This window comes from Oncorhynchus clarkii, chromosome 4 (assembly GCF_045791955.1).
Source record: "Oncorhynchus clarkii lewisi isolate Uvic-CL-2024 chromosome 4, UVic_Ocla_1.0, whole genome shotgun sequence".
NCBI lineage: Eukaryota > Metazoa > Chordata > Actinopteri > Salmoniformes > Salmonidae > Oncorhynchus > Oncorhynchus clarkii.
Window position 1 is genome coordinate 16,356,827 of NC_092150.1, and position 26,009 is coordinate 16,382,835.

At 43.1% G+C, this 26,009-nt stretch overlaps 2 protein-coding genes across 4 annotated transcripts in view; one reads left to right on the forward strand and one right to left on the reverse strand.

The window, feature by feature from the left end:
- The window catches only part of LOC139406511 (SRSF protein kinase 2-like), a 97,653-nt gene extending 85,056 nt beyond the window's left edge, over nt 1-12,597 (reverse strand). For both annotated transcript variants that reach the window (XM_071149172.1, XM_071149171.1), the window contains exons 1-2: nt 12,521-12,597; nt 12,231-12,297 (exon numbers count right to left, since the gene is read on the reverse strand). In XM_071149172.1, the coding sequence (XP_071005273.1) occupies nt 12,231-12,297; nt 12,521-12,536 (83 nt within the window). In that variant the 5' untranslated portion in view covers nt 12,537-12,597. The remainder of the gene's footprint in view (nt 1-12,230; nt 12,298-12,520) is intronic.
- A 1,585-nt stretch (nt 12,598-14,182) lies between these two features.
- Nucleotides 14,183-25,716, forward strand: LOC139406512 (pseudouridylate synthase 7 homolog). Of its 2 annotated transcripts, none has more exons than XM_071149174.1 (16): nt 14,183-14,255; nt 14,857-15,204; nt 15,314-15,398; nt 16,424-16,534; nt 16,680-16,824; nt 18,143-18,254; nt 18,361-18,438; nt 20,742-20,870; nt 21,021-21,146; nt 21,428-21,489; nt 21,618-21,778; nt 22,054-22,180; nt 22,435-22,536; nt 22,754-22,883; nt 24,333-24,424; nt 24,616-25,716. In XM_071149174.1, the coding sequence occupies exons 2-16, from the start codon at nt 14,867-14,869 to the stop codon at nt 24,750-24,752; spliced, it is 1,935 nt and encodes a 644-aa protein (XP_071005275.1). In that variant the 5' UTR covers nt 14,183-14,255; nt 14,857-14,866; the 3' UTR covers nt 24,753-25,716. The 2 variants fall into 2 exon arrangements, with proteins under 2 accessions (XP_071005275.1, XP_071005277.1); XM_071149176.1 differs by having other exon boundaries at nt 14,197-14,259.
- The last annotated feature ends 293 nt before the right edge of the window (nt 25,717-26,009 follow it).

Below are 26,009 nucleotides of genomic sequence, written 5' to 3' on the forward strand. Positions count from 1 at the left end.
TACGGTCATATAGGCAAACACATAGCACAACACTGCCATCACGATGCCTAGGCAGTTGGCAGACGCCTTCAACTGCCTTGGTTGTGATCACACAATGTATGAGGCACAACATCTCTTGTTATTTCTCTCACACACAAGCCTTAGGCTTATTCTATTTGCAGCTCTTCTCAGAATATCAGAAACTCTCATGATCAGATATGGGGCCACGCTTATAAAAGAGAGGAGGATGGTCAACTACATGAACACAATAACACCTCTTTTTCCTCTCTCACCGCTTCACCTTTAACCACCAGCAGAGGGCAGGTGAGAGCTATTTCTTGAGTCTTCACCCTCACTGGCTCTGGCATCCTCTGTGAGTGAATGTGAACACAGAATTACATGCCCTAATGCCTCTATCTTCCCTCGGTGGCCTGGCTGCCCGGCCCTGGCTGGAACTGGACTGCAGCTCAGATATGTTATGAGAGGCAAACTGATTGAATGTAGGTTAACCCTCCAGTACAATCTTATATACCCATGTATGATGATCCATGCGTCTCATCACTCCAGTAGTTTTACAGGACCAGAAGCCTGTCTGATCTTAGTAAGCCGCAACTACACTACATCAAAACATTTTTCAAAATCCACCACCAAATCCTGAGGAGAACATGGTGCCAGTGCCAGGCCTAATCATTAGGCCTTAATGTGGATTAAATGGATAGGCTTGCCACTGGTTCTACCAAATATGGGTCATCCTTGTTTTGTGGATTTGGCAGTAATCTGTGGATCCTTATAATCAGCAACCAAAATGGGTTAACCTACTTACCCACAGTTAACCATCATTAATATCGAGTATAAAGTATATAAACTAAAGAACCCCTGTTAAAATGCTCAAAATAATCATGTCTAAATCAACTCAACATCACTTCAAGCCCAGTGTAGACGAGCCCAGTCTGGACTCTAGACATTAATACCCAGAGCCCTACCTAAAACACTCCTGGTGCTTATTCCACTGGTGGTGCAGTTCCACAATCCACATTCAATTAGCCTCCATTCAAATCAGTACTACTCTTTCCCTGCGTCCTACCTGAGGAGAACCTTCAGGAAGACGTTGTCACACACTGAGACCTTATCATCAATATGATGTCGCCTTATCAAATTCAAATAGACCATTCTCCCTGTGAGAGATATCTTAGCTATTCTGTTCACTGCATATACCAAAACAGAGGATTCCTCCATATTAGTAGATTGCTTTCATATAGCCTACCCAATCGTTATACAGTCATCAGTGTGAGCTAAACGGTAAGAACAACTGATCTAGATATCATGACAAAACCAGCATTGGCCTATGGTTTAGCTGGTTTTATATTACAACTGTAATATTTGAGAGGCACCTCAGTACGTCTTATTGTCTTGAAAGTGTCTGTTGACAACCAGAGTAGGCTACTTAATATAATCTCATGTTACCATAACAAGCCCAGAAGTGAGTGGGTGTGTGAGGATTATGGGCTTGGCTTTAGCCTCATGCTCCCGACTGTGAATTCAACACAAACAGCCTTTAGATGGCGCTGCTGTGGATAGCTATTTTATTTGTTTTTGGACATCAGAACAGCGATCACTAACCTTGATTTTGATAATACTTTCTATTTCAACGAGTTCGCAGCTCTGGACGTTCTGCTTACTCCGGGCCAGACCCCAATCCCCAAGACTCAAAATTATAAGCGACGGCTCAAAAGAGGCATATGAGCCGGCATCCTGACAAGACTACGTTGGCGAGCCAATAATCCGCCTCTACCCTCCATTCTATTGGCGAACGTACAGTCACTAGAGAACAAACTGGACAAGCTCCGTTCGAGACTATCCCATCAACGGGACCTGAAGAACTGTAATATCCGATGTTACATTGAGTCGTGGCTGAACAAGGACATGGATAATATTCATCTAGCTGGTTTTTCCAGGACGGCAGCCTCGGTTAAGACAAAGCGGGGAGGAATGTATCTCTAATGTTAAGGAAGTCTTGAGTTTTTGCTTGCTTAAATTAGAATATCTCATGATAAGCTGCAGACCATACGATTTACCAAGAGAGTTTTTATGAAGGTTGTGCAATGTAACAGCAATATTTAGACTTAGGGTTGCCACCCGTTCGATAAAATACGGAACGGTTCTGTATTTCACTGAAAGAATAAACGTTTTGTTTTCAAAATGATAGTTTCCGGATTTGACCAGATTAATGACCTAAATAACGTACGTATTTCTGTGTGTTTATTATAATATAATTAAGTCTATGATTTGATATTTGATATAGCAGTCTGACTGAGCGGTGGTAGGCAGCAGCAGGCTCGTAAGCATTCATTCAAACAGCACTTTCCTGCATTTTCCAGCAGCTTTTCGCAATGCTTGAAGCACAGCGCTGTTTATGACTTCAACTCCCGAGATTAGGCTGGCAATATTATAGCGCCTATAAGAACATCCAATAGTCAAAGGTTAATAAAATACAAATGGTATAGAGAGAAATAGTCCTATAATTCCTATAATAACTACAAACTAAAACTTCTTAACTGGGAATATTGAAGACTCATGTTAAAAGGAACCACCAGCTTTCATATGTTCTCATGTTCTGAGCAAGGAACTTAAAAGTTAGCTTTTTTACATGGCACATATTGCACTTTTACTTTCTTCTCCAACACAGTGTTTGCATTATTTAAACCAAATTGAACATGTTTCATACATTTTGAGACTAAATTGATTGTATTTATGTATTATATTAAGTTAAAATAAAAGTGTTCACATTCAGTATTGTTGTAATTGTCATTATTACAAATATATATATATACATAAAAATCATCTGATTAATCGGTATCGGATATTTTTGGTCCTCCAATAATCGGTATCGGCGTTGAAAAATCATAGTCGGTCAACCTCCAGTCCACACACACCAAGACAGTAGTGAAGAAGGCACAACAACGTCTCCTCCCCTCAGAAGGCTGAAAAGATTTGCCATTGGCCCTCAGATCCTCAAAAAGTTATACAGCTGTACCCTTGAAAGCATCTTGACTGGCTGCCTCACTAGTTGGTAAGTCAACCGCTTGGGTTCTGACCACAAGGCGCTATAGAGGGTAGTGCGTACTGTCTAGTACATCACATGGGCCAACTACTCTGCTGAGCTGTGGATATCAGATCCATTCAGCCAGGCCACAGTATCGATGAAGCAGCATTGGCTGAGCAGATCTGTCCAGCAGGGATCGAACTCCTGAGCTTCCCCCTCTTGCTCACTCACACTCGAATCCACTTGCCTTTGACACACTCTCAGTCCATATATCTCTGACCAGGGACATATACTGATAAGGCCAATATGGCACAGCCCTCATAGCTAGCAATGTGAATTGACAATCTACACAAACAAACCGTAAACAAGTGCATATAAGCTTCAGGTCACTGATGTCCAGTCAGCAGAACCAACCAACAAGGTCTGGTCCAAAGTATTGGCTCTTCACCATCACTAAGTGATCCTCTCTGGGAATCAATTAAATGAATGAATTAACCTAAGTCAGCGGTTGTGCTGTCTGCTCAGACAACGTTGAAGCCTGTACCTAGTCCTCTGACTTCCATAGAAGAACCACCACAACGTAGTCAGGTACCATGGTCCTCTGTAGCTTAGTTAGTAGAGCATCTCTCTAGCAATGGCAGGATAGTGGGTTCAATTTCTGGGACCACCTGTACGTAAAATGTATGAGAGTAGTTTGCTTTGGATAAAAGTGTCTGCTAAATGGCTTATTATTATTATATATACCTATTTATAACTTTGACTTAACTCCAAGAGGGGAAGTTTTAAGCTGGAGCAATATTATTCAGCTACCGCAGAAAAAACATTAGTCTGAATTCCAGAGAACATTACGCTACCTGGCTGCCTCACTCCACTGCACCACACACAGTCCTGTTTGCTAGCCTACTCCCATCTTCCATCAAATGGCGAAACACAAGACAAAAATCAATGCTGTTGATGTAGCAACATCAATCAGACTGCATTGGGCTCATACAGGCATCTACATTACAGCAGTACACAGGGAGGGAGCAGAATTATACGACACACACTGTTAGCACTGAGGCTGGGATATTTATAGGAGTTAGGAGTTATGATACAGTATCACTAACAACACAAACGCTGTGATACACAGAATTATGTCAGTGTCATTGAAGCTCTGGCGCATGGGTACTCAAGCACTATTTGAGAAGGTCCGGTCACACACAGTTTATACAGTGCATTCAGAAAGTATTCACACCCTTTGACTTTTTCAACATTTTCTTACGTTACAGCCTTATTCTAAAATGGATTAAATAGTTGTTTTTTCTCTCTCATCAATTTACACACAATACCCCATAATGACAAAGCAAAAAAAGTTTTTTAGAAATGTTTGCAAATTTATAAAAGATTTAAAACTGAAATATAACATTTACATAAGTATTCAGACCCTTTTCTCAGTACTTTGTTGAAGCACTTTTGGTAGCGAGGTCCTCTAGGGTATGACACTACAAGCTTGGCACACCTGTATTTGGGGAGTTTCTCCCATTTGTCTCTGCAGATCCTTTCAAGCTGTCGGGTTGGAAGGGGAACGTCACTGCACAGCTATTTTCAGGTCTCTCCAGAGATGTTCATTTGGTTCAAGTTCGGGCTCTGGCTGGGCCACTCAAGGACATTCAGCGACTTGTCCTGAAGCCACTCTTGTGTTGTCTGGCTGTGTGCTTAGCGTCATTGTCCTGTTGGAGGGTGAACCTTCGCCCCAGTCTGAGGTCCTGAGCACTCTAGAGCAGGTTTTCATTAAGGATCTCTCTGTACTGTACTCTGTGCTCCATTAATCTTTTGCTGAAAAACATCCCGACAGCATGATTCTGCCACTACTATGCCAGGTTTCCTCCAGACATGACGCTTGGCATTCAGGCCAAATAGTTCAATCTTGGTTTCATCAGACCAGAGAATCTTGTTTCTCATGGTCTGACAGTCCTTTAGGTTCCTTTTGGCAAACTCCAAGTGGGCTGTCATGTGCCTTTTACTGAGGAGTGGATTTTGTCTGGCCACTCTACCATAAAGGCCTGATTGGTGGAGAGCTGCAGAGATGGTTGTCCTTCTGGAAGGTTCTCCCACCTCCACAGAAGAACTCTGGAGCTCTGTCAGAGTGACCATCGGCCCTTCTCCCCCGATTGCTTAGTTTGGCCATGCGGCCAGCTCTAGGAAGAGTCTTGGTGGTTCCAAACTTCTTCCATTTAAGAATTGTGGAGGCCACTGTGTTCTTGGAGACCTTCCATACTGCAGAAATGTTTTGGTACCCATTTTAATCAATTTTGGAAAAAGGCTGTAACCTAACAAAATGTGTAAAAAGTAAAGGAGTCTGAATACTTTCAGAATGCACTGTGAGTGGCAAAGGTGGCAAAGGTTTGGATGAATATTGTAATTTATCGGCATAGTAACAAACCGCCAACACGCAACCCATGCAACCCCAAACTGTTCACACCCCTCTTATTGGCAGAAAGAAAATGTTGCTGCAATTCTACACATTTTGCCATGGGGCGTTGAGAACATTTTGCCGTTTTTAAAGCAAATTTCCTGCATTTCTACCCATTTTGTCACGTCTTATGGGTGTTCATATGACACTGGAGTGACTCAACAAAAAGAAAATGGGGGACCCCTGGCGGTCGAGGCCCCTGGGCACGTAATCTGGTTATAATAACTAAGATTTTTTAAGTCGGGACCTGCGGTCCGTATTGACCCCGTTTTGGACCACTGTCCACCAGTTGAGTATGGCTTCTCTAGTGGTTCTGAGTTTAATGCTAGCAGAAATCATAATGACTGAGTCATCTCGAGCCATATCTTTAGAGTTAGGGGAGGTTTAGCCATCATTCATCTCAGTGTGTTAACCTACAAATCTATCTGATAATGCATATAAAGTACAAACAGGTATAATCATCATGTAATAATTCTGTCAGCATTGATGCTGGAAATGGAAAGGTTGATCCATGACTCATTCAGGCAGTCGCCCAGGCAGTCATGCCAGGATAAGTGTGAGCATGCAGCCTCCTGTATGCCTGTGTGAATGAGTTGGTGATAGGATCACATCACTAGTTAATAACTGACTGTAAACCACTGAATAAATAAGCAACAGTTGGATGAAAAGTGCATGTTGTGATAGAAAGAAGTGAACCTCTGGTCAGGATGATGAACAAATCCCTCTATCCCTCCGCCCCCACACACAGTCAATACCTTGTTCATAACATAGACCATAAAACAAATCAAAGATGAAAGATTCTATCAAGTCACAAGTTATGTCTTGCAGAAATAACTGGCTGCCAAGGCCTAAAAAACTGCCCCCAGAAACCATTTAAAGGGCAGTGAGCAAACTTAATCTGTCAAGAGGCAGCATGAATGAGACAGATGGAAGAGAATATGAGGCACTCAGGCCCAATTCAGACTGTCTGCAGAACATAATCTATTTCAGAACCATCCCATCTACATAACCTAACACAAATGTACACATGGACATGACTCACACACACACACACACACTCTGCACCACACCCAGCAGCACTCTTCATGTGTGTGTGTGTGTGTGTGTGTGTGTGTGTGTGTGTGTGTGTGTGTGTGTGTGTGTGTGTGTGTGTGTGTGTGTGTGTGTGTGTGTGTGTGTGTTAGTGTGTGTGTTAGTGTGTGTGTTAGTGTGTGTGCCCTGTTCTGTTTCGCTGTAGCTGTTGCTGAGGATCAGTGAAAGGAGCCTCTGTTCTTCCCAACTTTATTGTGATCTTCCTTTCTCAGGCCCTGTGTTGTTCTGATGGCAGGGTGTGGCCAGGTCATATGTCAGCCAAATAGGGTGGGCGTAACCCTCCAGGGGCTGGGGGGTGCAAACAGAAGAGAGTTCTCTCCATATGAATGGAGAGGAGGCTGTGATGTGGGTCAATGGTACTACTGCTTTGCTTTGGCCCTTTGGTTTCAGATAGGTCTTGATGAGCCTCCTGTCTGTAGCAGTAGACAGACATGTAGACATAGTCCTCCTGAGGGGCCTACCTTACACAAAACAACATTCACACGTGGGCCCACATGATAAGCTTATATGCTAATGCGCACGTGCACAAACATGCACACATACAGAAAATGTATGGACAGGAAGGACAACTTGTTGCCTGAGTATTGCTATGATGTCACCTGAGAACATGTCATGCGTTTGTTTGTTGTGGTTTCCACTCTGGCTCAAAGCATGTCTCTACAGAGAGATTGTTCCCAGCAGCAGCCAAGCTTTAACAAAACACACAGTTATGACATTGAAAGGTGGCAAAGGCCAAGATAGAGTGTGATACAGGTTCATTTTTAAGGTCTCTTTCAGAGCAATGTCAATACTCATGAAGTCACACATGATGTCAATAGACCCAATATAAATCAACTGAAATTGATAGATACACTGTAATAGATCCATTAAAACTAGGGATGCACCGATATGACATTTTTGGCCGATACCGATATCCGATATTTTCCTTGCCCCCCCCCCCCAAAAAAAAATACCGATACCGATAACCGATATTTAACATTTTAGCTGCCTTTTAAGCATTCTAATACAGTTAAATAGTTGAAACACACACACACACACACACACACACACACACACACACACACACACACACACACACACACACACACACACACACACACACACACACACACACACACACACACACACACACACACACACACACACACAGACCAAAAAGTTAATTTGTTGGCATTTAAGTCCCCATTATCAGTAAAACATAATCAAAACCTATTTCTTTCACTTACTTGCTGTGCTGTTTTGTTGTTCATTTGTTCAGTCGTTTCATTCTCAACCAGGATTTCATCATACACGTCAAGCAGTGAAGTTTCAGCTCTGTCTGTCCGTGGCCTCTTCTGTCGTGGTTCCTCTTCCTCGGTGTGCACTGTCACTGTGTCCGTTTCCATCTTGTCTAACATTTCACGTAATCCCTGTTTCTTGTCTGCTTTGAAGTAGCGGGCCTTGTACCTAGCATCGAGCAAGGTGGCGACTCCGTAAAGCGGCTCAGAGAATGACACCGGATTGCTTGTTCACAGCCTCTACTAGAGTACTTTTGTAAGTTTTAACCCCACGGTCTGTCAGCAGTTTTGTTGAGCGTTTCAATGCCATGACCGAGGGTATCACGTCTGCTGCAGTCGCATTATTTCTTGAGTTAGTTATTCGAATGGTGCTAGGAGTGTGTTTATGTTTCAAACATGTTCTCAAATGCCATTGAAATGGCAGCAGCAGTATGAGAACCAGCACATTCTTGAGCAATACGGCTTTCCTCAGTACGAAATCCTCATCGACCCACTGTGCTGTCAGACTCTGCATGCTCATGGGGCTGACATCTCTGGTCCAAATGTCAGTCGTGAAGCTAATAGCAGTAACACCCATAGCAAGCAGCTCATGGATGTGCATTTCAACAATTCTGTGTAACTTCGGTAGGGCAACATCTGAAAAATAGCGCCTACTTGATACAGTGTACTGGGGCTCGAGGTGCTCGTCCAGTCGGCGAAAGCCAACATCATCCACAACAGAGAACGGTTGATTGTCAAGGGCAATGAATTCCATTATCTTGACGTTAATGGATTTCGCCTTTGAGTTGTCTCGCTGAAATGCTCTTACTCTTTCGAATGACTGCTCGACTTGAACTTGTTTAGTTGCTGGAAGTGTGCCCTTAGTATTTTTCTGCTTTTGTTCTAAGTAGTCTCTGAACGTCTGGGGGTGATGCACTTTCAAATTAGTAATTATGTTTGTGGTATTGAAAGATTTCACCCTCTCCCCTCATCGGGAAATAATAGCAGTACAAATGTTTCATATGGCCTTTTTGTTAGATCCACATAGCAGACATTGTGGGCTAGGTTAGGAATGCTGTGTTGCATGTGTAACGTAGTATTTGTCGTGGCGTCATTACCTCATCTACCTACATTACATAGCTATGACAACGGTTTTGCACATTGGCGTTAAACTAGACATCGGGCCGATGCCGATGTTAGCATTTTTAGCTAATATCGGCTGATTCCGATATGCTTAGCGATATATCGTGCATCCCTAATTATAACAGCATGATAACAAGATACATTTCTAACATCATTCAATTAATGGCCAGAAGAAGAAGAAAAACAGTGCTTCAATACATTTCTATTTGACATGTTTGTGAGTGACGTGCGGAAGCAACAGCGATTCCAGACCCTTCCACAGCGCACCTGTGTGGGCGGAACCTTGGTATGGAGTCACCTAATTGTGGCCAGTGGCTACACCGGTGACTTTGGTCCAATAGCATTGTGCCATGAAGTCTGCTCCTCTCTCTCCAGACCAATTCGTATGCACTTTACATGGCCAATGTGCCGTCGTGCGCATACCAACTACTGCACTTCATCATAACCGGCTCACGCACCATGCAATAGACAGCACTCACACACCCAAACCAGATCATTCTCACTCTAGTAGAAGTCCTTCGTCTACACAAACACTCACACTCTGTTAGCCCTACATCACCAACAGCCATCTAGCAGCCACAGACCCTGGTGTGATTCACATATAGTGCCTTTAAATCGACGAAAGTAGCTAGTTTATTCATTTGGGATGCTCATCGGTCTCTGTGCTGTCATTACTGCAAATAGGCCGAGGAAGCCTGTCACATCAGTCAGATCTATTTTACAACCCCCTCAGTCTCAGTTGCAGCTGAAGTAACCTAGCACAGAAAAAAAATACTGGGTTGTTTGGTTCACCCAACTGCTGGGTTGCAGGCATTGGGTCACTTAGTTGGGTTGTTTTATTTAAAAAGAGCAAGGTTGGGTTGCTGATGGTGGGTTATTGGTGCTGGGTTATTGAGATATGACCAGATCCTATAGCTGTACATCAAATCAGCAATCTGTTCTAGCTCAGTCCCCAAAAAGGAGTGGTTCCGACCCCTGCACACACACGTGCTCAAAGGGCGAACAACGTGTGCATAAACGCTGTGCAAATGGAGCCTGTCATTACAGCCATAAACAGTGATACATTTATTTTCAAAACACAAGATACCGAAATAAACTGTGTTTTACAACTGCATTTTGATCTGAAAGTCATTCATGTTAGCAGTCAATATCAACTAGGGATAGCGTGTCACATTGTCACTTCTCTGGAGTCCAGAGCAAGCAGGATCATATGGCCTACCTCTATGCAGCGGAGGTTGCAGGATCGGATGGAAAGCACGATCTGTCCGTCACCTTTTTCTTCCTCATCACACTACTAGGTAGTGTGATGTTACAGCTATCTTTAGACATATAGCCAGTACCCACCACTGAGGTATATAATTGTAACCCACCCAAACTAGGCCTAGCTGAAATATGTAAATGATCAATGAAAACACCAGGTAGCCTATTGTTGCAACCTGGTCTCAGAGCATTTCGTATTAATCTGTATGTAAAACCAAAACACTCCATTTAGTATGATATGTTATGAATTACAATTCGTATTATCATGTTTTGAATTGCAACACGTACAATAGGTTACAAATTTGCAAAATGTACAATATATTGCGAATTTGTTAAATGTATGATATGTTACGAATTCTAGCTAGGTGGCTAGGTTAGCTAGGTTAGGTCTTAGGGTTAGAGTTAAGGTTAAGTTAAGGAGTTAGGTTAAAGGGTTATGGGTAGGGTTAGGGGATGGGTTAGCTAAAAGGATAAGGTTAGGGTTGAGGGAAGGGTTAGCTAACATGCTAAGTAGTTGCAAAGTAGTTGAAGAGTTGCTAATTAGCTCAAATGCTAAAGTTGTCTGTAATGAGAGTTGAAGTCACAATCTTTGGGTTGCAAGAAGTGCTAAAGTTGTCCATTTGGAGATTCTAAATCACAACCTTTGGGTTGCTAGATGTTCGTGTTATATGCTCACCCACCCCGACCAACCACCCTACTTTCGTTTTTGCCTTAAGTAACCATCTGTCTTATTTAACCATACCAATTAATCTGTGTAGGCGTGTTTTGCATCAGCTGAAAGTTTATTGCGTTCAATTTGGAACCGGGCTGGATCCCAAGCGTGAGCCAGGCGCCCAGTTCAAAACCCACAGTGAAGTTGGCTCTAAACAAAGTAACGTAATTAATCACGTGTAGTAATTACTAGGATTCTGTGTTTTCCCATGCAAAAGGGATTGCTTTTAATAAAAACGCCTTATCTGCCTTTCCAATGAAAACAAGTTAGAAAATTACAACATGTATTTTATGGAAAAGATGCACCATGTTGCTTTGTTGACAAAATGACAGAATTGCGCAGATTACTGTTCGATTTGAGAAGGGCACACCTCCCTTCTCCGCTTTCGCCCGATAGTTTCAAGTCATCAGTCTCAAGTCAAAGTCGAGGCCCGAGTCTTGAAGCTCCGAGTCAAAGTCAAGTGATTTTATTTTCTATCTTGTAGAGTCCAAGTCAGACTCGAGTCAACACCTCTGGTAATAAATCATCTTTATATTCTAAAAGAATGTGTAAAATGCTAAACATTTTAAAGAAAATGTTGATTTGCAGTATGTAAATGTAACATGATGAACAACAACTACATTTACTCTCACAGGTTGTCAATAAGAGCTTTCTGAAAGCCACACCCCTGATAAACCACGCCTCCTGAAAAATAACCTAACGATTACATTCAAAAAGACCCAGCTGCTTGGTCAACCAGCATGAAAGTAAAAAAATATCCAACTGATGGTCAAATTAACCCATGTTTGGGTAATCCCAACAACCCAACAACATGTTGGGTTTTCACAGAAAGAGTCAGTCATTGCCGATGCATTAGGCCTACGATATACAACTCCAGCATGCAATTCATATCCTCCTTGGGCAAAAAGCCATTCCAGGCACGAGATATCCATCGACCTATCCATACACAAGGGGGCCCGAGGGACGTTGCCAATGGCAACTTCCGACACCACACAGTTGGAGCGCCCAGACGAGCTGGACCAGCGTTCCCGTACCAGCACCTGCACCACCGCCCTCGCAATATGCCTGCCTATGTGTGCGTTTTGCCATACCTGCCCAAAACAGACTCTTCCCCCGTATGTTGCCTTCGCACCAGCTACTCAACCAGCCACTGCCAACAATGACAGCTTAGCTGGCTGACGTTCTATGGAAAGCTTAATAACCGCTGTCACGACCTGACACAAGAGACATAACAAACGAGCACAGCACCACCAAATACCACTTCCACTCCATTCCGAACACCGCTCTGCTTACCTCCTTCCGTGGGCTGCTTTGTCTTTTTTCCCCTTGGGCCTTCTCTTTCGGGCCTGGATTGCCATCACTAGAAGAGATTAGATTCATGTAGAAGTAGGTCCGAGCACCGAGAAGGGACAGAGAGAAAGAACAACACATCAATCTCGAGCTTTAGCTGGCCCGGCCAAGCATCCTTATTAACCAAAAAGGTTGGAAACCCCCGCACGCGCGTAATTTCACCACCTCTTATCAAAACCAACAAAAGCTGTCCCGTAGTCGGAATATTTGAAAAATATAACATATTTTCATACCTTTCCTGGAGCTCATGATGTTTTCCTCCTTCCCTTCAGCAGTAGCGGCAGCTCAACGGCAGCAGCCGAGAACTCACGCTCTCTCGTCTCCAGCCTTCTCTCTGGAGAACTCGCACTCCCTCTGTCGTTAGGAGGAGGAGGCGCGCTCAAGAACTGGAGCTCTATACTACGTGGCCGCGCACAACTGTCACAATTGAGGTTAGCGCGAAAAGGAGCGCTTAAATTGAAAGAACCAAAACCAGAAAGACTGAGTCCCTCCGGACAACATTAGACTATCCCCATTTTATCAATGTCTCTGATGTCTTGAACATTCAAATATTTACCCTGCCTGCTTCCCTATTTATCCCCACGCCAAAGCACTATTAGCTCAGTAGGCCTCTATCTAGAACCTAAAATAGTTATTCCGCTGTCCCCATAGGAGAACCCTTTGAAGAACCCTTTTTGGTTCCAAGTAGAACCCTTTCCACATAGTGTTCTACATGGAACAAAAGGATTCTAACCAAAAAGGGTACAGCCGAAGAACCCTTTTGGAACCCTTTTTTCTAAGAGTGTAGGTTAACTGGGGCGTATCATGAGCAAAGGGAACCCTGAATAACACAGAGCCTCCTGCTGAATTGTCCACCCTATTTTATATTTTTTTCAAAACATGTTATTGACATGCTGGTTCTGGCAACGTTTCCTTCTTTAGGATCCCATCCAATGTTCAAAGCTGTTTAGGATTCTGGGGAATGACTAGGCCTATCTCAAATGGACCCAGATTAGGTTTAGCAGGTTAGGTCAATGGGTTTCAAAAAGTATCTGCAATTTAGTTATCTGTTGTGTCACCCGATCAATCCATAGCTGGTGGGTCATATTATGGCAAACCTAATCCGTTATTATCTCACCCTGGATCACATATATAACCTTCTCTGACCCAGAACAACAATTATCCTGCAAATAGGCCTATTTCTCAAAGACATCTGTATTTTTTAGATTTACATTTTAGAAAAGGCCTGGCTAAGATTGGCAAACTGCGATTAGCCTACATTTTATTATTATAGGCCTAGTTATTACTAGACTATTAGAAGTATAAAGTATATAAACTATAATCGGCATTGAACACTATGACCCAGCTGAATTATAAACTATTCATACATGAAAGATAGTGTTATATTGAAACACTGTGTCGTTTGGCCAATATAACCCTAATTCTGATCCAAATCGGCGGATTCGATTATGCTGGGCAACAGTCCCGTAACAGAAACGGGCAAAAGGGGTGAGTGACCTTCTCAAAACGAACAGTAATCGGCGCTGCTCGGTTGTGAAAAAGGTGCATCTTCCAGAAACATACATATCTTTTCCATAAAATATATGTTTTAATTTTCGAACCAGTTTTCATTAGGAAGGCATATACACGCGTTGTTATCAAAGCAATCATTTGTATTTGAAAACACAGAATCTTACTAATTACTCCACGTGCTAAATTACTTGTTTCGCTATCATATGCTATCTGTGGGCCCCGACCTCTCATTTTAGACAGCTCCATTGGAAATATCCATACACCCGGGATACCGGGCCATGCTAAACGAGTACCACCACCGTTAAAGAAACGGGAGATTTTTTTATTGACATGTCCTTCAGCCAATAAGTGTTGATATGGGCGGGTTTCAAGACATGACTTTTTCCGGATTCGAGCCCACACACACACGTGTGTAGGAAAACTGGTGTACTTCGCTGTGCGTACTCTACTGAATAAGTAGGTAAATCAGATTTCAAAGTTAAATAACAGTTTATGTCAGTATTTTATTTGGCATTCATGTAACGATGCATAGCTTTTCCATGGCTAAGCATGTGTTGGCTCCTTTAGCAAGTCATGTTACGATTTAGGTTATTGTTATGCGCTAATATCTATCGTTAGCTAGCTAGCAACCAAACTACCTAGCCAGTTGATGATGCCAAAAGAAAAATGTGAAATTAAACACGTCTCCTAACCATCTGCCATTTATTTGCAATTCGACAGTTGGATGGAACTGTACCAACAATGTCTTTACATCCTAGTCACAGGGTGAAAAGTTGTTGTTACACTGTTTCAGCAAGGAACCCCGCTAGCTAGCACAGAGTACTTACTGTCTTTGATTATAGCCAACCAGAATAATTATTATGTTATGTTTACATTGATACTAACAAGTTACACGTAACAAAAATAAACGCAACATGCAACATTTTCAAATGTTAAATATATATTTTTTAAGTCAGTGTTTGCCACAACTCTACCAATAATTAGTGTAAGAGAAGTGTCTAGTAGTGGTGGGGATGTTGACCTATTCATTCACATGTCATCTTCTCTTGACCCTCAGCTTGTGTCCTATGGCGGATGCAGAGCCCATGCTGGTCCCTTCCCCCGGGGGGGAGAAAAGGGCCTGCCCTGCCTTGGAGGATGAGGTGGCCCACAGCACCAAGAGACCCAGAGTCCAGAAGGATGAGAACAACAAAGGAGGATACTCTCACAAGCCAGCCCAGGATGAGGCAGAAGAGCCAGAGGGGGAGGAGACAGAGCCACTGGAAGAGGAGGATGGAGAAGGGGCCAGGTTAGGTTCTGGAGAGGCTTTTGCAGAGATGATGAAGCATGGGCTCACAGAGCTGGATGTGGGGATTCTGAAATTTGTCAGTGAACACAAGGGCTTCTCTGGGATCCTCAAGGAGAGGTTTGTACTGATTCCAGTCAGGCTGTAGTGTGATCTGATCCATGGCGTGATGTATATGTGTTGCTGTGTGCGTTTCACTATGACAGAAAATCTAATACTCTTTATTTAGGTACTCTGACTTTGTCGTACATGAGGTCAACAAAGAAGGCAAGACAGTGCAGTTGGATGATCTCTCGGTCCCTGAGGAGGCTGAGGTGAGCTAACAATGTATCAGTAGAACTGTCTTTCGTCTTGCAGTTTTAGAGTGAAACATAATCATTCCTGAAGTTAAAGCTTGACTCCGTAGCCCTTTACACTCGTACCCGTATACGTGATTGAGATGGAAGATTTGAGCACTAATAAGCACCTAAATTGGAACGTCGTGGCTGTATAGTAACATGCTATACGTGACGTCAAAGCTATTCCTCTGCACTTCACAGTGCTGTATGGGTTTTGACTGACAGCTGTTCTGAATTTGAGCACTGCGCACAACAAGAAGTTGACCTCATCCCTCCTGGTAATTGGGTAACTTTAGAAAATGTTTTGTCTAAGTAAGAGAAATGCTGTAAATTAAGAGGACTCTGTGTATTTTGAAAGATAAGATGTTAAGGATTATAGTAAATACATCCTTGACAAGCAAGCCAAACACCCGTGAGTCCCAGGCCCTTCTCACTTCAAAATTCATGTCATATACAGTGTCAATATTTATGATTTCTATGTTTTGAAGTCAACTTACAAGATGAAGTGTCGTCATACCCTGGGTAGTTCTGAACACAATGAGCATATGTTATATTGTGAAGAAAGCACACGCACCTGAATGCACTCATGACTTCTTCCTAGCTGCACCAAATTGCCTTGTGTAAGATCATATTTTACAACTTAGCTAGTCACGTTGGCAAGAGAACAAGTTTAGAAATCATGGCCACCTGACTCAGATTGCAATTTATAATGGGCCGCTTTTGGATTGCGTAAACAACAACAGTAGTTGTGATTTCAGGGATGTAGGTTGTGTTCCAAACAAAACTACAAGTGTGCTTGCTCTAGTTCCTCAGCAGCACAGCTAAGAGAGCTCCAAAAAGTACCTTATAGTTGAAGATTCTTCTTCGAATCATAAAATTGCTTAGGGACAACTGTGCACACTTTGGAGAGATGTGTGTGGCCACCTGGAGAGACCAGTTAGTCCTGCTTCCCCAACTGTGGATTCCATCTTTAAACTGATGTTGGGTTTGTCTTGTGCTAGGAAGCCAGTGTGGCAGAGCAGCCAGGGTCTGAGGTTTTCACAGAGGAGCAGAAACACCAACTTGAGCAGCTGCAGCTCTTCAAGAAAAAAGAGGGCAACGTGTCCATAGAGGTGAATACGCTGACTTTCTCCAAACCCATTAATTAAGTCTGAGAATTGAGTAGTAGTTTGTTATCCACCTTGACCAGTGGGTTTATATAACGTTGAATAGTTCACCTATCTTGAAAGGTGACCAGTTGCTTCTGGTTGAACACAGATGGCGGATGACACCAAAGAGAAACGGACCCTGGTCCACAAAGCTGTCAAGACCCTGTACCCTGGACTGGAGACCAAGACAGAGGAGCGGGAGGGAAAGAAGTTCATCGTGGCCTACCACGCAGCCGGGCAGAAAGCACTCGCAGGTAGAGACAAGAGAATGGGAGATGGGTGTAATGGACCTTTTCTGGGTTTGTATCTCTCTGGTTTATTTTCGCAGGGTGAAATCTCTGTAACGTCTGTCATAGAACAGAATCAAGTCGCTCTCAAGTTTGTGTCTCTTGCTTCAATAAAGAGTTTACATTTCAGAATGAGGAAAGTTATTGTTGAATGGTTGGAAAGGGTTGTGCTGCATGCCCTTGTTCAGCTTGGCCTCTTTGGTTCTCACTGCATGTGGTTCTGTCTGAGCCGAGTAGCTACTGCCTAGTTAAATAAAATAAAAAATACTGGGTTGGCTAGCGTATGGGATAAAATGCAGGCTGCATGAATGAACAGGTGCATGTGCAATGTCAACACAACAAACCTGCATGATGATACTGCATGAAGATCCTGACCAGGCCCATGGCCTGTGAAAGAGCACATGGATCTTGACTTTTAGGCCCAACAAATCAGCAGAATCTCCTTGACTGGCCTATTTTGAGATCAGTTAAGACATTGACATTATTCACATCAATAATTTCCTGTGAATTCAGTAGCTTGTGCAAAAAGAGCACAGCACGGTTGTCATCAAATAATTGCTTTGTCATGCCCGTGGCACATGACGTGCTGCACAGAAATGGTTTGACACAACAGCACTCCAAACCTGCATGCTGGTTCGCCACCCCTGTCGGTCTGTCTGCCTAACGGTCCATAAACGTATTTTAGTAACAGTCTTTTATCGTTTATATTCTATTCATTTTGCTCTTCTCTGTGTGGACAGAGGTCAAAATCGCTGCAGGTAAGAAATCCTTGTCCACACTGCTCAAAAAGAGAGACGTATATGCAATTTAAAGGTTTCAGGAGACTAGTCTAAATGTTGGTAGCCTCACATCTGATTAAGTATCAGCTCCTTATCTGTCATGGCATCATCAGTCTTGCACAATTGTCTTTATGGTAAGTAAATAGTCATGACTATTTTCAGGGTGTGATGAACTGTTATCATATTGTTCAGGCTAAGGGAACAGAACCTCAGTTGGTTAGTTTATACTTTAGAGCAATGGGGAATGAGTGTTCAAGTGCAGCATTTAAATTATTCTGACATCTTGGGACATGCAGGATGCTCCCGGCATAATTTGTTAGAGAAGTGGTTAATGCTGTATGTGTTGGGGCCCGTAACGAAGCTGCTTCCACCCAAAAAGATGAAAGCGCCAGGTAGTTTCAGTAACTTATCAAAGGCCTGAACACTGATGAGGATGTATTCTCTGCTGACAGAAGGTGTTAGATATCTGATCTGTCTTTACGACTTACTCCTGTGTCCCTGGACAGCCCCCAGGAAACACTCCTGGCCTAAGAGCCGTGGGGCCTTCTGCCACTTTGTCCTTTACAAAGAGAACAAGGACACCATGGAGGCCATCAACGTGCTGTCCAAGTTCCTCAGGTAGAACACTTGTTTTTTTTCATAGCATTTCTCACAGGATGTGTAAGAAACACTTCTACTAAACTGTACAACTCCTGACTGACATTGTGCGTCTGCTTTTCTCTAGGATGAGGCCTAATGTGTTCTCTTACATGGGGACCAAGGACAAGAGAGCCATCACTGTGCAGGAGATTGCAGTTCTCAAGTGAGTGTGGTGGCCTGCCACTCATCAAACTGACAAACATGTAATTATGTTCTTATTAATTAAGTCCAACACAGCCATTTCTGGGTAACAATTAAGTACATTAAGGGCTCTACATCCTCTATGCAATGGAACTGCAACAGATCAAAAGGAGGTTTGTTTACGTACCTCTACGTAGTTCTACATTCTCTATGCAATGGAACTGCAACAGATCAAAAGGAGGTTTGTTTACGTAGCTCTACGTAGTTCTACATCCTCTATGCAATGGAACTGCAACAGATCCAACGGAGGTTTGTTTACGTAGCTCTACGTAGTTCTACATCCTCTATGCAATGGAACTGCAACAGATCAAAAGGAGGTTTGTTTACGTAGCTCTACGTAGTTCTACATCCTCTATGCAATGGAACTGCAACAGATCAAAAGGAGGTTTGTTTACGTAGCTCTATGTAGTTCTACATTGTTGGATCTGTTGCAGTTCCAAAGCATAGACGGAGGTTTGTTTACGTAGCTCTACGTAGTTCTACATCCTCTATGCAATGGAACTGCAACAGATCCAAAGGAGGTTTCAAATCAAATCAAATCAAATTTTATTTGTCACATACACATGGTTAGCAGATGTTAATGCGAGTGTAGCGAAATGCTTGTGCTTCTAGTTCCGACAATGCAGTAATAACAAGTAATCTAACTAACAATTCCAAAACTACTGTCTTGTACACAGTGTAAGGGGATAAAGAATATGTACATAAGGATATATGAATGAGTGATGGTACAGAGCAGCATAGGCAAGATACAGTAGATGGTATCGGGTACAGTATGTACAAATGAGATGAGTATGTAAACAAAGTGGCATAGTATAGTATAAAGTGGCTAGTGATACATGTATTACATAAGGATACCGTCGATGATATAGAGTACAGTATATACGTATGCGTATGAGATTAATAATGTAGGGTAAGTAACATTTATATAAGGTAGCATTGTTTAAAGTGGCTAGTGATATATTTACATCATTTCCCATCAATTCCCATTATTAAAGTGGCTGGAGTTGAGTCAGTGTCAGTGTGTTGGCAGCAGCCACTCAGTGTTAGTGGTGGCTGTTTAACAGTCTGATGGCCTTGAGATAGAAGCTGTTTTTCAGTCTCTCGGTCCCAGCTTTGATGCACCTGTACTGACCTCGCCTTCTGGATGATAGCGGGGTGAACAGGCAGTGGCTCGGGTGGTTGATGTCCTTGATGATCTTTATGGCCTTCCTGTGACATCGGGTGGTGTAGGTGTCCTGGAGGGCAGGTAGTTTGCCCCCCGGTGATGCGTTGTGCAGACCTCACTACCCTCTGGAGAGCCTTACGGTCGAGGGCGGTGCAGTTGCCATACCAGGCGGTGATACAGCCCGCCAGGATGCTCTCGATTGTGCATCTGTAGAAGTTTGTGAGTGCTTTTGGTGACAAGCCGAATTTCTTCAGCCTCCTGAGGTTGAAGAGGCGCTGCTGCGCCTTCTTCACGATGCTGTCTGTGTGAGTGGACCAATTTGTTTACTTAGCTCTACGTAGTTCTACATCCTCTATGCAATGGAACTGCAACAGATCCAAAGGAGGTTTGTTTACGTAGCTCTACGTAGTTCTACATCGTCTATGCTTTGGAACTGCAACAGATCCAACGGAGGTTTGTCTACGTAGCTCTACGTAGTTCTACATCCTCTATGCAATGGAACTGCAACAGATCCAACAGAGGTTTGTTTGCGTAGCTCTACGTAGTTCTACATCCTCTATGCAATGGAACTGCAACAGATCCAACAGAGGTTTGTTTACGTAGCTCTACGTAGTTCTACATACTTTTGTGATGCAGGATTTTGGGAACCCGGCACAAACAGAGTGCTGTAGCTCTATTTGACCATGAAATCGCTGTGAAGAGCCTTTACTGTGATTGTTTTCAATTAAAAGGTTGTTTAGATATTTTTTTTTTACAAAAATTGCTTCTTAGCAAAGAGCAATTTCTCAAGCAAGAATTTTACTAGGACTGTCTGGGAGTGGTCTGAGTGAGGGGCCTAATTGGAGGGGTATTTAACCTGAAATCGATCTTATTGGTCTATGAACTTATACTGCCTGGTGATTGTAGCCAGACGGGTCAAAACTCCACCCACGCAAAACAAGCAGAAATTTCAGGCACTCTTTTCAAACACCTCTTACACTAAAAAGCATTATCACAATTTTCACACTATTATTCTAGCCAACTTGTGTGGAATTGTATATAGAACACGGGAAAATCCTGTTTTTGACTGCACTGGGCCTTTATGTTGCCTTTGACTTCAGGGTCACAGCAGAAAGACTGTCTCACCTTAACAAGTGCCTCAATAACTTCAAGCTGGGAAACTTCTGCTACAAGAAACACCCTCTGAAACTGGGGGAACTACGGGGAAATCATTTCACTGTGGTCATCAGGTCAGTGAATACTAGCTGTGTGTGATGTCTGTCTTTGCTATAACATTCTTTGTAACTATAACTACTCCCCAATCCCCATTTATTCAAATAGCAACAACTTTTAATCTGCTCGGTGTTGCTGTTTTGTTACTGGCTGGTTGTCTCCCACAGGAACATCACCGGGACAGATGACCAGGTCCAGCAGGCCATGACCTCCCTCAGAGAGACAGGCTTTATCAACTACTACGGCATGCAGCGCTTTGGCACCACTGCCGTGCCCACACACCAGGTTGGCAAGTAAGGACAGACACACACACGTATGCCAGTGGCTGGTGGCACCTTAATTGGGGAGGACGGGCTCATAGTAATGGCTGGTATGAAATATGTGGAATGGTATCAAACACAATACCATTCCAGACATTATTATGAGCCGTCCTCCCTTCAGCAGCCTCCTGTGACATACATAGGGTATAGGGTCAGCAGGCAAGAACATGACTACTCTGTGCATGGTGTAACTGGCCCACGGGAATGGGGTAGGCAGGGGATAGGTGATTTGACTGTTGTTGTGTCTGGACCAGAGCCATCCTGCAAGACAACTGGAATGAAGTGATAGATCTGATCCTGAAGCCTCGCCCTGGAGGTAAACAGCCACTCTCCTTCATTTGGCTCGGTTTTGAATGCTTTTCATGTAATGTCAGCTACCAGATGGCCAAAGCATTATTGCAAGGTCATGTGTTCGACTTAATTTGCCGTGACCTTTCTCTGCAGCGGAGAAAGGTTACCTAGTGAAGTGTCGTGAGGAGTGGGCCCAGTCCCAGGACCCAGAGGCAGCGCTTAAGAAGCTACCTGTGAAACGCTGTGTGGAGGGACAGCTGCTCCGAGGCCTCTCCATGTACGGCAAGAAGAACATCATCACTGCATTTGCCATGGTGAGCTGAGCCAGCTTTTACAAACTAACTGGCAAATGCACTGTTATGACTAATCGGGAAGTAATGGGTGACTTGCACACACTTTCCAAACATCGTGTACATGATTTATTTATCCCTGTGTGTTTCCAATGGATTCTATGTTATTAAATGTTGTAAAAGATGAGAAACAAACTTGGCCGCACGGGTCCACTGTTGATTTGTTTGATTAATTCAGTCTGTTTTCGTCAGGTTTACTTACAGTGGGTTAACTCCCTGTGTTGGCCCTCATCTTCTAGATCCCTCGTAACAACCGGCTGATGTACATCCACAGCTACCAGAGCTTTATGTGGAACACCATGGTCAGCAGACGCATTGAGGCCTTCGGGCTGAAGGCTGTGGAGGGAGACCTCGTGCTCAGAGGAGGTGGGTCCTATCTGTCTTGTGCGCCTTCGTGTGGGTGTATTTGGGGACAACTGAGTTTTAAATCCTTTGTTAAATCTTCTGTAGAGGACGAGCACACAGCCCAGAGGGCCTGTCTCACAGATGGCTCAAGTGTGATAATCCACGTCAAACAGAGGGCTTCAAGACCACCTGCTAGGCTGGACTGAGTTAGTGTTTATTCTATGTAGGGGCTCAAACCAACTAATGTACACATCCTATTCGCCCTCTATCTCCAGGCACTGCGTTCGTGCTGTCTGCAGCCGAGGCAGAGACCCACTCTATTCAGGACGTGGTGATGCCCCTACCAGGGTTTGATGTCATCTACCCCACTCACCACGGTAAGTGAGCCCTGCATCCTCCTATCCTCCATGTCAGGGCACAGTTCCCACACAACTGCTGTTCTGATGCCTGTTGTTTGTGGGGGTAGAAGCAGAGGAGGAGAAGAATTTCAATCCCTGGACTACTATATCTCTGGAGTATACTATTCTATTTAGATATGTGGGTGAGGTGTGTGTTTCAGATGTGATTGTGTCCTTTCCTCCTGTTCTGTAACAGTGGGGAAGGGCTACAGGGAGAAGCTGAGTACAGATAACCTGGACATTGACAACATGAGACACAGGGTGAGGGACTACTCTCTGGCCGGGGCCTACCGACGCATCCTCATCAAACCCAGTGACGTCAGCTGGTCTGTAACACTCACTATCACCTCGGTATCAAGTAATAGAACAATTTTCTGTCATAGCTAACTAGTAAAGAGCTATCTAATAGTATTATGCAAAATGTTGTTACACATTCCAAAGACATAAAAAGGAGCTGAGGATTTCTTTATTTAATAAAAATTGTGCGTGCGTGTGATATGCAGTACCAGTCAAACGTTTGTACACCTACTCATTCAAGGGTTTTCTTTATTTTTTAAATTATTTTCTACATTGTAGAATAATGGTGAAGTCATCAAAACTATGAAACACATATGCAATCATGTAGTAACCAAAAAAAGTGTTAACCGAATCAAAATATATTTGAGATTCTTCAAAGTAGCCACCCTTCGCCTTGATGACAGCTTTGCACACACTTGGCATTCTCTCAACCTGGTTTACCTGGAATGCTTTTCCAACAGTCTTGAAGGAGTTCCCACATATGCTGAGTGCTTGTTGGCTGCTTTTTCTTCACTTTGCTGTCCAACTCATCCCAAACCATCTCAATTGGATTGAGGATGTGTGATTGTGGAGGCCAGGTCATCTGAACGCTGAAACATTTATTTGGGCTGCAATCTCTAATGATCTTATCCTCTGCAGCAGAGGTAACTCTGTCTTCCTTTCCTGTGGCGGTCCTCATTCAGAGCCAGTTTCATCATAGCACTTGATGGTTTTTGTGACTGCACTTGAAGAAACTTTCTTGACATTTTCCATTAAAATAATGGACTGTTTTTCTTTACTTATTTGAGCTGTTCTGATTGGCTCAACTGATTCCACAAATGAACACGGCACACCTGTTAATTGAAATGCATTCCAGGTGACTACCTCATGAAGCTGGTTGAGAGGGAAGAATCTCCAATGTAAAATATATTTTGATTTAATTAACACTTTTTTTGCTTACTACATGATTCCATATGTGTTATTTCATAGTTTATGTCTTGACTTTTATTCTACAATGTAGATACAATGTAGATAATAAGAACCCTGGAATGAGTAGGTGTCAACTTTTGACTGGTACTATGTGTTTTATTTATTTATTAGGGCAACAGGTAGCTTGGTGGTTAGCGTTGGGCCAGTAACTGAAAGGTTGCTAGTTTGAATCCCCGAGCTAACAAGGTGACAGTTTTCAATGTGCCCTTGAGCAAGGAACTTAACCCTAATTGCTCCTAGGTCGCCACTGATAATGGCTGACCCTGGCTGTGACCCCCCCGCTCACCACGGGTGTCTCGGGAGTTGGGATATGCAAAAAACACATGTCCAATTTACATGTATATAATACACACTTGTACATGTGTGATACTGGACAAATATATAAGCACCCACCTAATAATTATTGAGGCTTTTGTTAAATGCACTTCAAATAAATTTTTTGATAATCTGTCCTCAATTTCTTCAGGTACAATGTTGAGTTGTATTTCTTGTTACATCTCCTTGTGTAGGGAGGTGATTAACTATGATGACCCTCGTATCTCTCTGGTTCACACTGATGTGGAGAAACTAGAGGACCAACCTCCTCCGCTCTTCAACAAAGGTCTGTTCTAGCTTCATGTTGCTGTACATTGATCACTTGTGTTCCCCCTCAACTTGGCTTGTATGTGTACCCCCATTTTTAAGTGGTAGAGAAAAACAAAGAATTCTTGACAGCCCTCTTTCTGGTGAAGTTTCTGCCTCACTCTTTTTTTCTTCATCATCCCTCCTCTCTTCTCTTCCTCCCACCTCCAGAGGGGAAGTACAGGGCTTTGAGGATGGAGTTCTCTCTGCCTCCCTCCACCTATGCCACCATGGCCATCAGAGAGGTGCTCAAGATGGACACCAGCATCAAGAACCAGACCCAGCTCAACACCATCTGGCTCAACTAAAACAACACGAAACACAGTTTTACTGAGCTGTATCCAGCGATGTCGAACGTTGCAGATAGAAATTTAATGAATAGAGCTGACACGATTCCCCTATTCGATATGACGATCATATCTTGTCTACGCGATACATTTCTATCTGAACCTTCTGTATTGTTACTTTGTCCTCAATAGGCCCTTGAACTACATATAGGCCTAGACTACTGGGCTGTTTTTACAGGCTGCAGAGCAGTCCATATTGTATGTGCGAGTATCTGTAGACTGTGGGAGTGTGTTTGGTACTTTGCCAAGCCAAAAGTCATTCCTCAAGGTGTGTCGTAGTGATGATGGAAATCATCAGAGCCACCCACACAACCAAGAGCAACATCTCTGTTGTTATTTCCTTTTTTTATCAGGAGGTTTTAAAGAGTTCCTGCACTGGTGGGGTTCAGAGATATGATTTTGAAATAAGTGATGTGCTGCCTAAGCACTTACAGGTGACGTCTAGGAGTTTCTCAGTAACCCATGGGGGTGTTCTGAGGTAGGGCTGGGACGATAAACCTAAAATGATCGATACGGCCACTTTTGCATGCAGCATTTTGCTGATACCATTCACTACCATAACAGTAGCTAATATGGGTGATGGCTACAACAAACTAGTAGTAATACTAAACAGTGGTGCACATTACTGTTCTAATCGTAGTGTTGTATGTATTGTTATCGTATCAATTCAGGCAATCTATTGCAATATCTATTCTCTGGAACTCTGGTAGAAAGATTTTCTCTTTAAGGGCCACCACCTCGACTCTGTCACCCACTTCCCCAAAGACAGATAAAGAAACTTGACGCCCCTGCTACTTCCCACAGGACTACAATGAACTGTCTCTGATTGTACGGAATTATCCTTTGCTTTTTTTAACTAAAATGTTTACAAGCTCTTTTTTTTTTCTTTTTTTTTTACAGAGTGAGAATTAAAATGTTGAGTGAAGACTGTTGGAGTAAGTTTGTTTCTTCAGACATTTGAGATACAGCATTCTGTTCCAGCCTGTGCCACTTTCAGAGTATCATGATGCCTATAGTAACTATTCAGACCAAGAAGATCAGTCCTATGAATTACAGTTCCATCGTCAAACAATGGGAGCATTTACTGTCATAAAACTAATGTTGCTTGACAAACACTTTTATTCTATAGACATTATCATGTATAGCAGTGTTGTGCTTTGGGGGTACTTATTTCTGGTTGGTGGCAGTAAAGATGCATCTTGGCAATGATAGATCAGT

What these genes read in the sequence shown, in the direction of transcription:
- LOC139406512 (XM_071149174.1), top strand. Translation starts at nt 14,867, where the DNA reads ATGGCGGATGCAGAGCCCATGCTGGTCCCTTCCCCCGGGGGGGAGAAA. An exon ending in CGGTCCCTGAGGAGGCTGAG is followed by an intron (nt 15,399 to 16,423) that starts GTGAGCTAACAA and finishes GTCTTGTGCTAG; the next exon opens with GAAGCCAGTGTGGCAGAGCA. An exon ending in CATCTACCCCACTCACCACG is followed by an intron (nt 22,537 to 22,753) that starts GTAAGTGAGCCC and finishes GTTCTGTAACAG; the next exon opens with TGGGGAAGGGCTACAGGGAG.